At 36.4% G+C, this 15,377-nt stretch overlaps 2 protein-coding genes across 2 annotated transcripts; one reads left to right on the top strand and one right to left on the bottom strand.

Annotated features, from left to right (window-relative positions):
* Positions 1–916: 916 nt before the first annotated feature.
* LOC149651704 (uncharacterized) lies at positions 917–1,907 on the bottom strand. Its single transcript, XM_089848722.1, has 2 exons — positions 1,501–1,907; positions 917–1,434 (listed from the first exon to the last, which is right to left on the bottom strand). The coding sequence occupies exons 1-2, from the start codon at positions 1,559–1,561 to the stop codon at positions 917–919; spliced, it is 579 nt and encodes a 192-aa protein (XP_089704848.1). The 5' UTR covers positions 1,562–1,907.
* On the top strand, positions 1,129–15,261 carry DAT (Sodium-dependent dopamine transporter). The gene is made up of 16 exons (XM_089848721.1): positions 1,129–1,184; positions 1,270–1,614; positions 1,685–1,733; positions 5,209–6,594; positions 10,391–10,525; positions 10,605–11,013; positions 12,281–12,419; positions 12,478–12,612; positions 12,683–12,786; positions 12,863–13,031; positions 13,090–13,158; positions 13,216–13,344; positions 13,405–13,504; positions 13,584–13,684; positions 13,753–13,920; positions 13,996–15,261. Exons 4-16 carry the CDS (start codon positions 6,195–6,197, stop codon positions 14,110–14,112), a joined length of 2,175 nt encoding a protein of 724 aa, XP_089704847.1. The 5' UTR covers positions 1,129–1,184; positions 1,270–1,614; positions 1,685–1,733; positions 5,209–6,194; the 3' UTR covers positions 14,113–15,261.
* Positions 15,262–15,377: the final 116 nt, after the last annotated feature.

Below are 15,377 nucleotides of genomic sequence, written 5' to 3'. Positions count from 1 at the left end.
TAGGATTGAAGAAGTAGATCGTGTCTACTTCCTATTCCTACAAATGCCCCCTCCCTATAATTAAAATTTTAATTCGTTTAACTTTAATTTAACAAGTCTGTAATTATTTTGGAAAGTAAGCAAAAAAATTAAAAGAGATATTATATGGTAATGTAATTAGATTTATTAGTTTTTATTTATAAAGGGGATTTTTCTCTTCTTTTGTTTAATATGATGTTTATCTTTATTTACAGAGCGTTACAAAGTTTGTTACTGAATTTTTCATTCAAAAAAGGTAAGTTTGAAGTTTATCAAATGTATATTATATTATGAAAGTGCGAAGTGTTCAACGCAACTTTCAGAAGAATCAATACAATGATAGTACGCCCTCTAGCTACAGTACATTGATTTTAACAGGTAATAATTAAAGGTAGTTTATTTTCTTAACAATGGAATTTGCCTTACTATAATAATTCTTAATTTAATACCTAATTTATGCTTAAAATTATATTAAAGTTCTGGAAATGGAAATTGTATTGTAGATGGCAGTAAATATCTTACTATTTCTATAAAACCTTCCTCGATGGTTGAGTTCAATGACACTTTACAATATAGGCAACCCTGAAACGGAGTGAGATATAAGGCAAAATTCCGTAATAATAAAAAGTAGTTAAAGTAAACTGAGGTTGAACTGAACTGAAACTGTTTATTAATCTCATTTATTTTTTTTTCTTCAAGAACTGGAATGGATTATGTAATTAGTTATCGTATTCTTTACGCAACGTGTAAGTGGAAATTAATTATTAATTTCAAAGTAAATATAAAATTACATTAAAAACGAAACTCAAGACACTTCAAGAATAATTATACATAATTTTAAGCCATAATCTAGTTTATTTCATCTAATAATTTTACTTTTAAATTAATAATTCAAAAATTATTTTCCAGTTGAATCCCCTCCATCATCAAGGGCTTCTTGAATCAAAGCAATCAGTTGTTCCAAAAGATCCGAGTTACTGACGCTGTTACCGACATTTCCGCTAAACGTGTTGATGTACATAACTGGATAAGCCTGCACTGTCTGTACTGGCATTGCGTAATAGATAACTGGTTGTTGAACCATGGCGTAACCGCCATAACCATAGCCTCCACCATAACCACCACCATAGCCACCTCCATAACCGTAACCACCTCGATAACCATAGGTGGGTGATTTGGACGTTTCACCAATATGATTGGTAATCATATCATTTATATTGGCCAATAACGCGTTGTTACCGGCGACTTTAGCAAACTTTTTCGAAAAGGTGTAAATGCTTTTCCATGGAAGGGCTTTGTCAGAAGACGAACTTGATTTTGTTTGGCGCTTGGTTCTGTTGTGATGGGGTACATATTCAATGCCATTTTCTACGTCCGTACTTAACTGGCTTAGGCATGATGATTCTACTACCAAGGCTTAAGAGATTGAAAAATTAGGCTTAGCAAACACTAATCAATGAAGGAATGAAACGATTTACATACCAATATTCAGTAAAGTCCAACACCCATAGAGTAAAAACAGATACGATTGTCTCAGCTTCATATTTGTAACTGAAAGATTGAACGTTTCTTTACGTTTAGTTTTGTTATTCAATGGTAATTCAAATAATCTTTATGATGATTAATTTCTACTGTAATCCGGTTGATTTTAACGATATATATATAGGCAATCATAAAGAAACAGGTGTTTAAACGAGAGATTCAATATAACAAAGGTATTGTCAACATTTTAATTGTTTCTATGTTTCCCAACTCTCTCTGTCAAAAAAATAAAGAAGTCATAATATTAATTTAAACAAGAACCAATTCAAGAACTGAGAACATTCAACCTTGAGATAAAGTCGTCCCCCCCCCTCTAAGGGGTCCCTTAAATCACCATCTTATTGCCAAGTTTATTACGACCAATTACAAAAATTTGCCATTGAAAATCTATTCATACTTTCTCAAATATTATATTTGTTCTTGTGTTAATTCATTTGTTTTAACCTAATCTAGCCTAACTCAGTCTTTAATATTGAACTGAAAGATCTTAATTCGAACGCGGTGTTGGGTTTCCTTTAAGGTGCTCGCTCCTGGAACTTTCTGATGGGGTAATAAGACCTGTAGCTTTAGAATAGATTAATGTCCCTAAGTTAAACACCTCAAAGAAATCTTGTAACCAAGTGCAAAAAGTAAAAACAAAAGTTTTTCCGAAGAGTAGTTTAAACTTTTTGAAGGAATGATGGTTGGAATGGGTCCCTTATTAATTCTAGAAAAAGGTTTATCCATCTAGATAGCAAGGGAAGAAGGGTAGAAGCCCTTAAAAGCTGATCATCAAGTAGATATATCCCTTCTCAGCAGTGATCCCCGTATATTATTAAAAGTATTTTCTGCCATAGGACTGCGATGCATGAAGGAAGCTGAGGAGTTACGAAGGGGGTTAGGCCTAGATATTTTGGCTTCTTTCCCTTACGCTAAGCATATCCGTCTCTGACATCTTCCGGAAGCTAGGATCGAGGGAGGCTCTGGAGCTCCGGAAGAGCCCGAATCCCAATTTTTCCCTTTTACCTTAGCTAGAAAAGTGGCTTCAGACTTTTCTTATATACTTCGGCATTGAAAAATAATCTTGGCCAGCCCGGAATGAACCCTTTTACACGGTTTTCCACTAAGGGCCTTTTCAGAACCCCACATCTTTAAAGGGAGAGTTCAACTATAATATTTAATTAGATTTGATCAAAAACTTCAACCAATTTCGGATTGAACCGTTAATACTTTGGCATATCAATTGATATGATGAAATTGTTCTCTGAAATACAATCGGTAGTTCTATTATACCAAGAAGTGATATCTAGTTTACTAGGGAGAAGGTATAAGATGAGTAAGTATTCGCGCGCCATAGTCCCAGTCCCCCTTTCAAAATACAAGGAGGGGGGGACGTAAAAGGAGGCCGGGCTATTTCGCCTCTCCTCAGTCGGAAAATACGCAATTTTCGTCATTCCCATCAGTTTTTAAGAACCAATGAGATGCTTGTTGTAATTTAGAGGCGGGGATTAACTCCGGACACGTCTACGTTTAGACTGGAGATAAAGCTGGAAATGTGGGGCGAATTTATACCTTCTCCCTAATAAACTAGATATCACTTCTTGATTATACCATAAGTCTATCATACTTTAGATAAGTATGGGTATGTCCACGAGAACGGATTCTTTATATAACGCAAATTGTCTCCAATAAACGATAAAAAAATGCTTATCTTTTTAACATCAAAGTGGTCAAGAAAATGACATTAGTAATGTAATTCACCCTCTCTTTAAGCCTAGTTTTGGGAAAAGTCTCGACATCGCTAGGAGATTTGCCGGTGGGGGGGGGGGGGTTGAAGCATGGTGTATAAGGGATTATGATCTACGTAACTCTGGCCAATTACCATAGTGTTTCGGTTAGTGATTTTAAATGCTTTTTCAGGCCATTATAGTGAGAAAGAGGAAACCTTTTACAATTAAAGTTTTGTATTGTTTCGCGTGTTACTAAGGTAAAGAGAGAGATCGGTAAATCAGATTCCATGATGCGTAATACCGAAATATGCTTAGTTTTGGAATTGAATTTTTATCAGACTAGAAAGCGAGAGAAAGAGAGTTAGACGATGGAGTTTGAATTCAAAATCGAAGCTCTTTTGATTATATTTCCAACAGTTGCGTATTTTAATCGAATAGAGAGTGGAAGAGGAAAAATGATGAGATATCGATTGCAATTTTAGCTTAGGGGACTTTTAATAAAGTTATTGGAAACTAATACTTTGTTATCGATAGGACGACGTCACGTTACGTCACCGGTGTTATTTAATTCCAGTTTTCTATATTGGTTGCTACTTGCTACCATGGAGTAATATTTTAGGAAAATACTATGATGATTTTGTAACTTTGTAAGGCATAGATAATTATGTTACTACTCCCTGCAAAAGGTCTATTGAAAATGGCATAAACTTTATGTTTAATGAAAACATGGTTGTCTTAGTTTATTACTAAAGTTATATTATGTACTCGAGAGCACGTTAGACATAGTATCTTTATACACCATCCCATATTAGTCGGGTTTGTTTGCTAAATGAGAGATGGAGTCAGATCTGAGTAATTCAAGGATTATCTTTTCGTCAAATATCATTATAGCACGACCGGATGAATGGTCATCTTATGTTTCAATGAGCTCTTGCGTTTTGCATTTGGTCCTTTCTAGAACCAGGGGAAAACCCGAGATCAGGTCACTACAACCAAGCCCAACCCTTGATCGTTATGGGTCGACCTTTCTTATAGCAAATTGGTCAGTTATTTATTTACATTTAGGTTTCTATAATAATCTATCATCCATTTTAGGCCTAAGGTTAATGACCGCATTTCCATTCCAAAATGCACACGCAATGACCACTATCTACAAAGTTAGCAAAAGTTATCTAGTTAGCCTGTCGTATCATAGTTCTCGAGCCCTTTATTTCAACGAGGGTATAAAAAAGGGTATGTAGCAGGATGGGCAAGGCATAGTTATAGACCTATTCTTCCATAGTTTTGTACCTTACTTTTCGCGGGCCTAACAGGATTTCGAAAATCGGCAATAAAAGAAGGTGTACGCTCTACGGAACTCCTATAGAAAACCGTTGAACCAGAACGTAGCTGGTTGCTTCTATGACTGCATCTAGAAAAGTCCAACCAAGTCTGTCGTGCCATGGTACATACCATACCATCCGGGACCCGACAGTTCTCAGGTGTCGCGATAGGCATAACCTTGCATTGTACTCTTAACCCGGCTCCTTCGCAAAAACCCAAACCTGTAGTTTATAGAGTACATTAAACGGATTACCACCTTTGTCTTAGGCTTACGTGTGACGTAAAGAAATATTGGGCCCTCCCCTCAAAAAAATCAAGAGGAGCAAGGCAGTATGGTGTTTTTTGTGGTCTAAAACATCTATTTCGATATGATAAAATTAGTTTTGCAAATTTCGTAATTTATATTTCAACCTTCAATTTAAATTTTAGAGGAGAGAAAAAAATTCCCATTTACTGCCTTTTGAAAACAAACCCACACATTTTGTTTAAAATATATTTATTCATCGGATATCCAGTGTTTTATTTAGGGTTAAATTGATAAGAATAACCAGTCTTTCATATAAGTTCTAAGAGAAATTCACCCACATATTTTTTCTTATTTATTTTTTTGGTACAGTCTCAGTATGTCAGCGTGGATTCAGACGAACTCTACGTGGAATTAAATGAATTCTTAGTAGAAAAAAAAGTTAAATAATGTGAATTTTAAAAACAGTCGTTGAGAAACTTGTTTCGAGGAAATGAAAGATGACTTTTAATAGGCCTAGCAATCTCGGCGCCCATGGTCTTGCCAATTGACTTAAAAGGGTAATTATTTTTCTCTTATCGAAATATCTTACACACACCCTTTTGAGATTCTTCCATAAAGTTTAGTTTAAAGGGAGTCTTATGAGGAAAGATAATATAAGCAATCGTGTCTGTCAAAATAGTTATTAATTACTCGTGATCAAAATTGCGGTAATTTCTACAAGAACTAACCAACCCCTGAAAAGAATTCAAAACTTGATTGAAAATTCTTTCGCGTTATCCCAAGCAGCCAATGTCTTCCGGAAAAGTTTTCCCGCCAGAATGTTACGCGAGAGTTTCAGTTATAGAATAGTAGGAGGAGCGTATGATGATGGCAAAGGAGGTTAGAACGTAGCGAACGGATCGGATCTCCGCTCTAACTAGACAAAACTTTCCTCAGCCTAGAACAGCCACCACAACTAGCTCGATCGCAACGGGGTCGCGAGACCGCGTTAGATAGAACTTAGGGTTGCGAGTTCGTTATACTAATCAAAGAACTATCGCAAAATGCTTCTACTACGCCAATAGCCAAGAAACTAACTTACCAAGGAGATAGTTATTAAACCGGGGTGGCCGCTATCTATCCGAGAGGCGACCACAAAAATATCCCAACTTACAAACCGGTTTATCCGTTGGAAAAAAAGTTAAAATGATTTTCTCGCTTATAAAGTACTGGTTTTGAAAAAACTTAACTAGTTTTCATTTGAACGTTTTCGCCTCAGTCGCGAAGAGTTTTATTGGCGTAGTCTCTCTATTATCGAACATGGTTTATTAAAAAGTAATCGAAGCTATAGAAAGTAAAAGTTTTTGGGCCTAATTATGAACGGAAACACCCAAGAAGAAACAACGGAAGGAGCTCAAACAAGTTCCTCGGAAACTGCAGCCGCGAACGAAGACGTTTCGAAGGAAGAAAAGCAGAAATTGAATTTGAATCGTGATGAAGATTTAGGAGGTGATGGAGATACCAGGGAAGATGCTGGAGATGATGAAGAAGATGAAGACGAAGAAGCGGATGAAAGAGGAACTTTGAAAAGAAAAAGTTCGGCTTCGAAAAAAGGGGAACCAGTTATTGTTAATTCGGAAGAACGGGATGCTTTGACGCAAGGAGAACGCGAAACTTGGAATAAGAAAGTTGATTTCTTATTATCCGTTATTGGATTTGCGGTTGATTTGGCCAATGTATGGAGGTTTCCTTATCTGTGTTACAAGAATGGCGGTGGTAAGTGATTATGTAAATTTTTAAATATTTAAACCCCGTAGCAATTATGTTAATACGAGATTAAGACTACGAGATAAAATGTCTAGACGTTTTAACTGACCGAAAAAGCTCAAGCCAATGATATTAACACTTCTAAATCGCAAAAACCCAACTCCAAAATAATTATCGACTTAAATCAAACAATAGTACTTTTATCTTTAAGATAATACAATAACATCTTACCTACCCTCAACTTCCACGGTTATCTAAACACGAGGGGCTAATCACTCTCGGGTTTGGCATTAAATTTTGCAAATTCAAAGTGACGCTGAGTGACCCATTTAGGTAATACCCCTTGTCTAAAAAGCCTTTTATCAAAATTTCCATTAAATTAAAACCAAGTTTTCGATTACAAAGTAAGTCACTTGCAAGTGACTATAAATTGTATCAGATTTAGAAAACGTATATTGAACTTTTAAAATTTGATATAATGATCCTTAAATCGAACTTAAATTAAAACATCGCGGTATAAACATAATAGTATACGGTTTGAAAATTGGTTGTCCCTGAAATGGAATTAACTTACTCAAGATTAAGTGTTTTTCATCTCTACCAAGTCTTAGGATAAACCGAGGTGCATGAATGAACTCTTACATAAGTCTGGTAGCTTAACGCTTCCTAAATGGGTCTGAACTATATACGCTTATTAAGTTTTACTGAGACATTCTTTGATAATGACATAAGTGTTGTAAGTGAGGGGCCCTCTCTACGAGAAATACTGTAATTATTATGATATAACACTTGTTTAGAAAATACTTCACCTCTTCTAGGCCTTTTAGATATAGTCTTATATAAGGTTTAAGAGTTTAATGATGGCAATGTTTTACGAGTAAATTTTAAGAGCTCTTATAGTGGTATTATCTTGTTCAGGCCCAATTTATAAATACTACTTTCTTTTCTATCAGATATAGTATTGTGTATTAACGCGCTTGACCTTTAGTGTATTACCTTACACTTCCAAGTATAGTTTAAGTTTTACTCGGTACTTATCAACAAGTATCAACAAACGATATAGAGTTTCATTCAACAAGTGATTTTGGAAAGAATTTAATCATTATGTTTTAGAATATTTAATTACAGCTTAATTTAGAATTTTTCCTAGTAGAATCGAGAGTAGTTAATATCTTTGCAGTAATTTAAGAAACTCTACTTTAAGTAGATTAGGGAAACTAATTTAGACAGCTTATCTTAAAATGATAACTTCACTTGGAAAAATAAATTTTATCCTGGAATCAAATTCCCAAACTATTACATAAATTATAATTGCTTTTTAATAAATTATGTCACTTTTCGATTTAATTACCCTTGGTTTTACCAGGGATAGATTTAATTTTAGAAGTGGGAATGGAGAACGGTTAATATTTACTTCAGTCCGACTCATAGCCCAGTATATATCCCCTCCCTCCAACACGTATCGAAAAGTTTAAATTATCTTATTGGCTCACTTAAACTACGTTTTGATGACGTTACTGACGGGGACGGCGATAAGTGCGTAATTCCTTTTTTACCTCTGTCGCTATGACCCGCCTCTTCCTTCATACCCCCCCCCCCGTCCCGCGGAAGGGGGTCCGGAACTTTGACGCGCGCCTACATTACTCTGTTCTCCATTCCTACTTCTAAAATTAAATCTATCCCTGGTTTTACGCTTTATAACAAATACATATTCGATTAATAGACAGTTAATTAGGAAATTAAGCTAAATGCTCTTTTTATTATACTAAATAATTAAGTTACACCCAATAGTTCAAGCGTAACAGAAAAAAACACACATTTAAATAAACCCTATTCAATTTTGCACGCTGATAATTAATAGCATTTATAGTTAAACAATGCTTGTTGAAAACGTAAAGCTAGCTCATATCCAATATCCAAATATAGCGATTCATTGAAAAGCTATAGCTAGGTCAAACACGTGGTGCGTTCTAAATTCTTCTATAGCGTAAAATGCGGGAAAAGTGTACGCACGTCTCACACCCTCGATTCGACAGGTTCCCAAAACCTACGCAATACTACATTGTTATTGTGGAATCCAGATGTTAAACTTATAAATTATAGGACAAAAACGCCAATGAATATTTGCTAGCCTTGAGAAGAACCGACCGGAATACGTCTGACAGTTTATAGTTTTTATTGAACATATATTGAATAATTGATAATATATATTTAGCGTATAGAACCTTCCGAAAAGGTCAAAGAGATCCGTGGTTAAATTTAACATAACTACGTATAATTACAGACGACTTATATTAATTTATTTATTTACTTATAGAATTTCGAATCTTAGTGAAACCCCCTTATGCTTGCTAAATTCCTAATAATTCGACCATAAGTTCATAAGATATGTTCACCATAAGTTTGTCACTGGTTACAAACTGGAGCTTGTCACGAAGTGATTGAAGTAGGTCATAGATTCGAGGTAAAGCGACGCCTGGTGAGGCTCTACCAATGGCTTAGTTCAGACTAAATAGGAAGATGGACTGCCAAACCGCGTGTAGTCAATTCTCGCCTCGTTCCCGAACTAGCTCTCATTAAGTCCCTGGCATTACAAGTATAGGTAGTGCCATACTTATGGAACATACCCTATAAACTTATGTTTGACAATGCTTATCTATAGATACATAACGATAACGGAAGTATAATAAGTTTTAGTAATCAAATCCTTTAAAACCAGGAAGTCAGCCCGTTTGTTTTTAAACTTTAACAGTGCTTACATTCTCCAGGTCACACTATTCCTAATTACCCTAATTCCATAACGGCACGTTTCCTCACCATGCATGCTAAGTTATCCTTGACAATATTCAAACGGTAGCCGGTAAGCGATGCATTGGTGCAGGACATGAATATCAGTTACTAGGCTGTAATCTCTGTGTCCGAATGCTGTCAAAAGCATGGGCCAATTGTTAAACTTGCTTTAACTGAAGTTACTAATCATGTTGCGCGGGCGTGTGTCAGAGCGTTACCAACAGACAAATAGACAGATTATTCTTAATAGACCATTTCGATGTAACTTAGGGGGGTAAAAATGTCTTCCATCTCGCTTTTTGGCGTCTGCGCTGTAATCTCTTTGAATCATGAGAGTGTGCAGAGACGACAATGTAGGTCCTTATACTAAGGGTTGCCTACCCCCTTTTTTACGTAGAAATGGTCTATATGATTTGAGATGTAAACATGTGACCGTACAAGTGGCAAAGAATGGCCTTGAAATACAGCATCTTTTGATTACTTCGTTTTTAATCCATCTTCTCGCTTGCTAATATCGGTATAGGCGTGGTTGGTGGCGAAAATTGAGTTATGTTGCCGTCACTTAATCTACGGACTGAGATTTGCATTCGAAAAGGGATTCCTATACGCTTCTCTCATTTCATTGAAAACTGGTGCGCTAGTTTAAACAGATATCAATACGCCCGAGACTAAGGGGGGGGAGATGGGGGTGAAGCGGGAAAGCCGTCACTTTTCGCTAGTTTAGCTCTCAAAAGAGTTTTAAGAGAATTTTCCCATTACGATTGGATGCTTATAAACAATTTGGTTTTGCCGCGAAACCATGGTTAAATCCCGGACGACTGGGCCCCCAAAGATCGCGTGCCACTCCGGCGCTGTTGAGATAAGAATTTTCTGATGGTACTCACCTATCCTGTAGGCATTTTTGTTTTATACATTTTGTGTTTAATAAATTAGAAAATTATTATGAAAAGATATGTAAGATATTTCTTTGGTTGATTTTTATTTATTTTAAATGCCTTATTATCTGATTGTTTAGGTGCATTTCTGGTTCCCTACGTCATCATGTTGGCTGTTGGGGGCATTCCATTATTCTACATGGAATTAGCTTTGGGACAGTACCATCGAAAAGGTGCCATTACATGTTGGTCTAGGCTGGTTCCCTTACTGAAAGGTACTAAATTTCAAACACGCATCAAATTTGCCTATATAATCTTAAAAATCCCCGTTGATCCTGACCTTTAACCTTGTAGGTATCGGCTACGCCGTGGTTTTGATCGCATTCTACGTCGACTTTTACTACAACGTCATTATAGCCTGGGCCTTGTACTTCTTCTTCGCGTCATTCACCTCTCAATTACCATGGGTGGGTTGCGATAACCCATGGAACACTCCGGACTGCGTAGCTCCATTTCTCAGTGAAAATTCAACGGAAGGATACACTGACGATGGTGTACCGAGAAACGCGTCATCAGCTTTGAAACAAATGGCGTCCGGAGCCTTGAAAATGGTACAGGATATGAATCTGGCTGTTACTGAAGATTGGAACAAAAACGGTACTAGTTCGTGGGATGATGGTGCTAGGGCTTTGGTAGATGGACTGTCCGAGGCAAACGATACGGGTAACAAGCATAGATTCTCACCTGCTGCGGAGTATTTTAAGTAAGTACTTGAACGTTTGTTTGAAGCTTATCATACCCTGTAAATACCATCTAGTTACGTTGTTTTAGAGAATGCGAATCTAGAAACCAATTTAGTGTAACAAAGACTTTTTTAACTAAATTTAGCGCTATAGCTTTGGGTAGTTTAGTTGAATCTGAGCAAAATAATCTTTGATTGGTGAGCCTGATGAATACGGGTGGCTTTAGACATTTCCGAAGACGCGTTGACGACATCTTCTTAAACCTTCCTTTCTTCTCCCACCAACCTTGAGCCTTAGGCTTTCGCGTTATATCTTGTTGGATCGAAAACCTTACACCCTTGATAGCCTACAAGACGAAGGCGGCCGCCCGCCCGGCCGGCAGTAGCAGGTGTCGTAAGATTGATGGAGTCATCTGTTGAGATTAAGGCAAAGCCAGCGGTCCGAAACGTCTCCGGGTCCCCGTGGCTCGTCCTCAACCCTAGAGCCATTAAATTCTCCTTAAGCCTAAAGCTCTCCCCGAAAAACCAAACTTCATCGTCGTGATTAAAAAGACTTTTTGGGCTTTTCCAACCCCGGGTATCATCGGTCCGATCCAACCCGGGAATCAAACGAGGAGAAACTGGTTAAGCCTAATCAAGCGAACCCTCGCGGCTAGCGAGCTGGAAGAAAAATAGGTGTCATCCTTAGCTAAACCTTGGGGAATACCGAATACCCACTTGATTGCAGCGAGATAGAGACTTCTTGCATACGACACTAGCTAGGAAGCTTGTATTAATTACAATGCGCTTTGGTTTTACTAACAACGAGATTAGAGCGTAATTAATTTTAAGGATTACTATGTCGGTATGATACTTATCATAATTTAAAAGAGAGTTAACTTTACAAGATTCAATTTTTCTATCAAGTACTTTTTTTTATTCTTTTTGACTGTCGTCTATCATGGAAAGAGAAAAGTTTCAAAAAGTATTTAAAACTTTTTTGACGCAAGCTGTAGAGGGATTTCACAGGGCTTGTTAAGACCTGGGAAAGGGTTTGGATGTTTTATTGAGTGAAGCGAATCCGTCAACACTAGGCAATAAATTCTGAAGCGAAAAATTGGTCTTAAAAGTTTGATGGATTTACGTCCGGAAAATTTTCAAATTTATTTTATTTACCCCATCAAAGAAAGACGCTTATTTTAGAGTGGTAGTTTATATCTCGTGTCCCTCAACGTAGTGTTGTGTTCTATTAAGCACATGACCTTAGTTTGTGTTTAGAGTAATGGGTTTAATTTAAATTAATCCACAGTCGTGGCATGCTACAACTTCACAAGAGCCAAGGCATAGACGACTTAGGTATCATAAAATGGGACATTGCACTATGTCTACTGGCAGTCTATCTTATATGTTACTTCAGTCTTTGGAAAGGAATTTCAACTTCCGGAAAGGTATTTGCGCAAAAGCACAAACTAAGACTTAACCCAAGTAATTAATATCAATTTGTAGGTTGTTTGGTTCACTGCCTTGTTCCCATACTTTGTGTTGTTCATCTTGCTTATCCGTGGTACAACACTTCCGGGTGCGGCTGATGGTATCAAATACTACTTGACGCCTGATTTTTCGGCCCTAAAAGACGCGAATGTACGTTTTACATATCATCAATGTCGCGAGTGGTTTAGTAATTTTATATTCTTCAACTTCATGACTTAAGGTATGGGTCGATGCAGCTACGCAAGTATTCTTCTCATTGGGACCCGGTTTCGGCGTCCTGTTAGCTTATGCCAGTTATAACAAATTTCACAATAACGTTTATCGGTACGTTTTTAAACTTAAACTGCTAAGCCCAACTTATTTAGATGTAGGCCAATAACTAGAGTTCTTCCAAATACAGAGACGCCATGCTCACGAGCGCGGTTAACTCGTGTACCAGTTTCCTGGCTGGGTTTGTCATATTTTCTGTGTTGGGTTATATGGCGAAGAAATCCGGGGTTGAAGTCAAAGATGTGGCAGCCGAAGGCCCTGGATTGGTGTTCATTGTTTATCCAGAAGCCATTGCCACGGTAAGTCACGCTTCGATAGCGTCACGTGACATCTTGATTTATTGTCGTTTTTTTTCAGATGCCTGGGTCAACATTTTGGGCCCTGATATTCTTTCTCATGCTACTTACGTTAGGCCTTGATAGTTCAGTAAGTACCAAATCATATAACTTAGTTTTAATTAATCTTAATTTATAAATTCATCAGTTTGGTGGATCAGAAGCAATAATTACCGCGCTAAGTGACGAGTATCCTATCATTAAAAGGAACCGCGAAATTTTCGTCGCCATTTTATTTACGTTGTATTATATTGTTGGCTTATCTAGTTGCGCTCAGGTAAATAACAAAGGCTTAAAGTTAAGCCTAATTCTTAATTGTACTATTGTAACACTCTAGGGAGGCGCTTATGTTGTGGCTCTCTTGGACAAATACGCGGCTGGTTACTCAATATTGTTCGCTGTGTTCTTTGAGGCCATTGCAGTTTCCTGGATCTATGGTAAAGTACCAATACTCCACGCCTAAATTGCTTAATTGTCTATTATAAGCAGTTTAATATGTTTTTAATCTTCAATTAGGTATTAAACGATTCAGCAGAGATATAAAAGCCATGTTAGGTTTCGAAGTTGGCATTTGGTGGAAATTTTGTTGGACTTTTGTAGCACCTATATTTCTCATGGTAATATTTTGGTGGATTCATCAGGTGTTAATTTCGACATTACTTGACTAATTTACACCCTTTTACAGTTCATTATCACGTACGGGTTAATTAGCTACGAGCCTCTGACATACGACGATTATGTCTACCCTTATTGGGCCAACGCTTTAGGGTTAGCTATCGCGGCTTCCTCAGTCTTGTGCATACCAGGGATGGCCATTTGGCAGATATTGATCACTCCAGGAACCTTTAGACAAGTAATTGATTAGTTTACAATCAAGGACAGTTAGTCTTATTATAAACTGCGATTTCTATTTAATTAATAATAACAGCGAATCAGGATACTTACAACACCTTACGAGGACAGTCATTGGGCAACGACAACAACACCATCGGCTACGCAAACTATCATTCCGTTTGATGGCATAACTTCACCAACTTTCGTGTGAAAAACAAAAGAACAATTTAGAATTTCATTGAACGTAAAAATATTCATATGATTTCTTTATATGCAAAAAGAGTGCTGACACGAACTTATCGTAATATACACTATACAACAAAACACAGGTAAAATTCCAACGAATTGTCTTCTTTAAGTATGTTGTTAATACTAGCAATATCAATTTTAAGTGTTAAGCCTAATGTCACAAAAATACTCAAAAAATTAAAAGTGAGTAAAATTATATTAGCTGTTACGCTCTAATACTGCCCGGTAATAATTTAATTTAATGTCAATTAAGCTGTATTTAAGCTATACACAATATATTGCCTATAATTTTAAAATATTTCATATAATTTTTTAAAGAAGTAAGCCATGGTTATTTGCCAAAAAATACTTTCTCAAAACAGGGACAAACATAAATTTCAAACTTCGGTTTCCCCAAGTTACGTTTTAACGAAAACAGTGTATAGGTTTAAAAATAACTTTCGATTCGAGCATTGGTAGTTTCAGTATTTTTGAACAAATCAGCGTTATGCTAATTATGATTTGTTGGGAAATTATTGAAATCAAGACCGTATAAATCGTTGACTCTTATTCGGATATACATATTGTACGTATACGTGTTGTTAGATGTGTTTATGACTTTAATGGTAAACAAACCTTAAATGAAATTCACTGCTACACCAAAGTACCTGTTCGAGCAGTGATTAAAAGTGTTATTTAAACAAATTACAAGGGCTTTCAACGTATTAATTAACGTATGTACAAAGGATCTTGCGTCGTAAAATTATATAATAATAATACGCTTTTGTATTTGAATATTTGTATCAACGCATTTGATGTTTTTAACGTTTACGACTCTATAAAATGGCGGCCTCCCATCGTCTGCTAAGATATATTTAGATTTAAAAACTTGTCAAATTAGGCCTAAAACGCGGGTTAATTGTTTATATATAAATGAATTTTATTAATATTTCTCATGTACATAATTTATGACATTTTCGCAAAATTGTTACGTTTTTGTAAAGCTAAATATTAACTTAACGTTAAAATTTAACTGTCAGATTCTTTGTAAGTGTTAATAAGATGTTACGTTAACGAAAAATTGACGCTATAAGCTCAAAATTATCAAAATTAAAATTTAAACACGATGAAATTGTTATTTTAATTCCATTTTAGGCCACAGGGGTTAGGTAACACGTGGTTATTCAACTTTCTAAAAGCGCGGGTCAATTGAAAACGTCTGACGTCATGAGGCTCTCATTCATCCGC

Source organism: Phalangium opilio, unplaced genomic scaffold, assembly GCF_054372755.1.
Source record: "Phalangium opilio isolate 3A_F unplaced genomic scaffold, DU_Popi_V2 ptg000082l_1, whole genome shotgun sequence".
In the NCBI taxonomy this organism is placed as follows: Eukaryota; Metazoa; Arthropoda; class Arachnida; order Opiliones; family Phalangiidae; genus Phalangium; species Phalangium opilio.
This window is presented reverse-complemented; position numbering and strand designations above follow the sequence as displayed.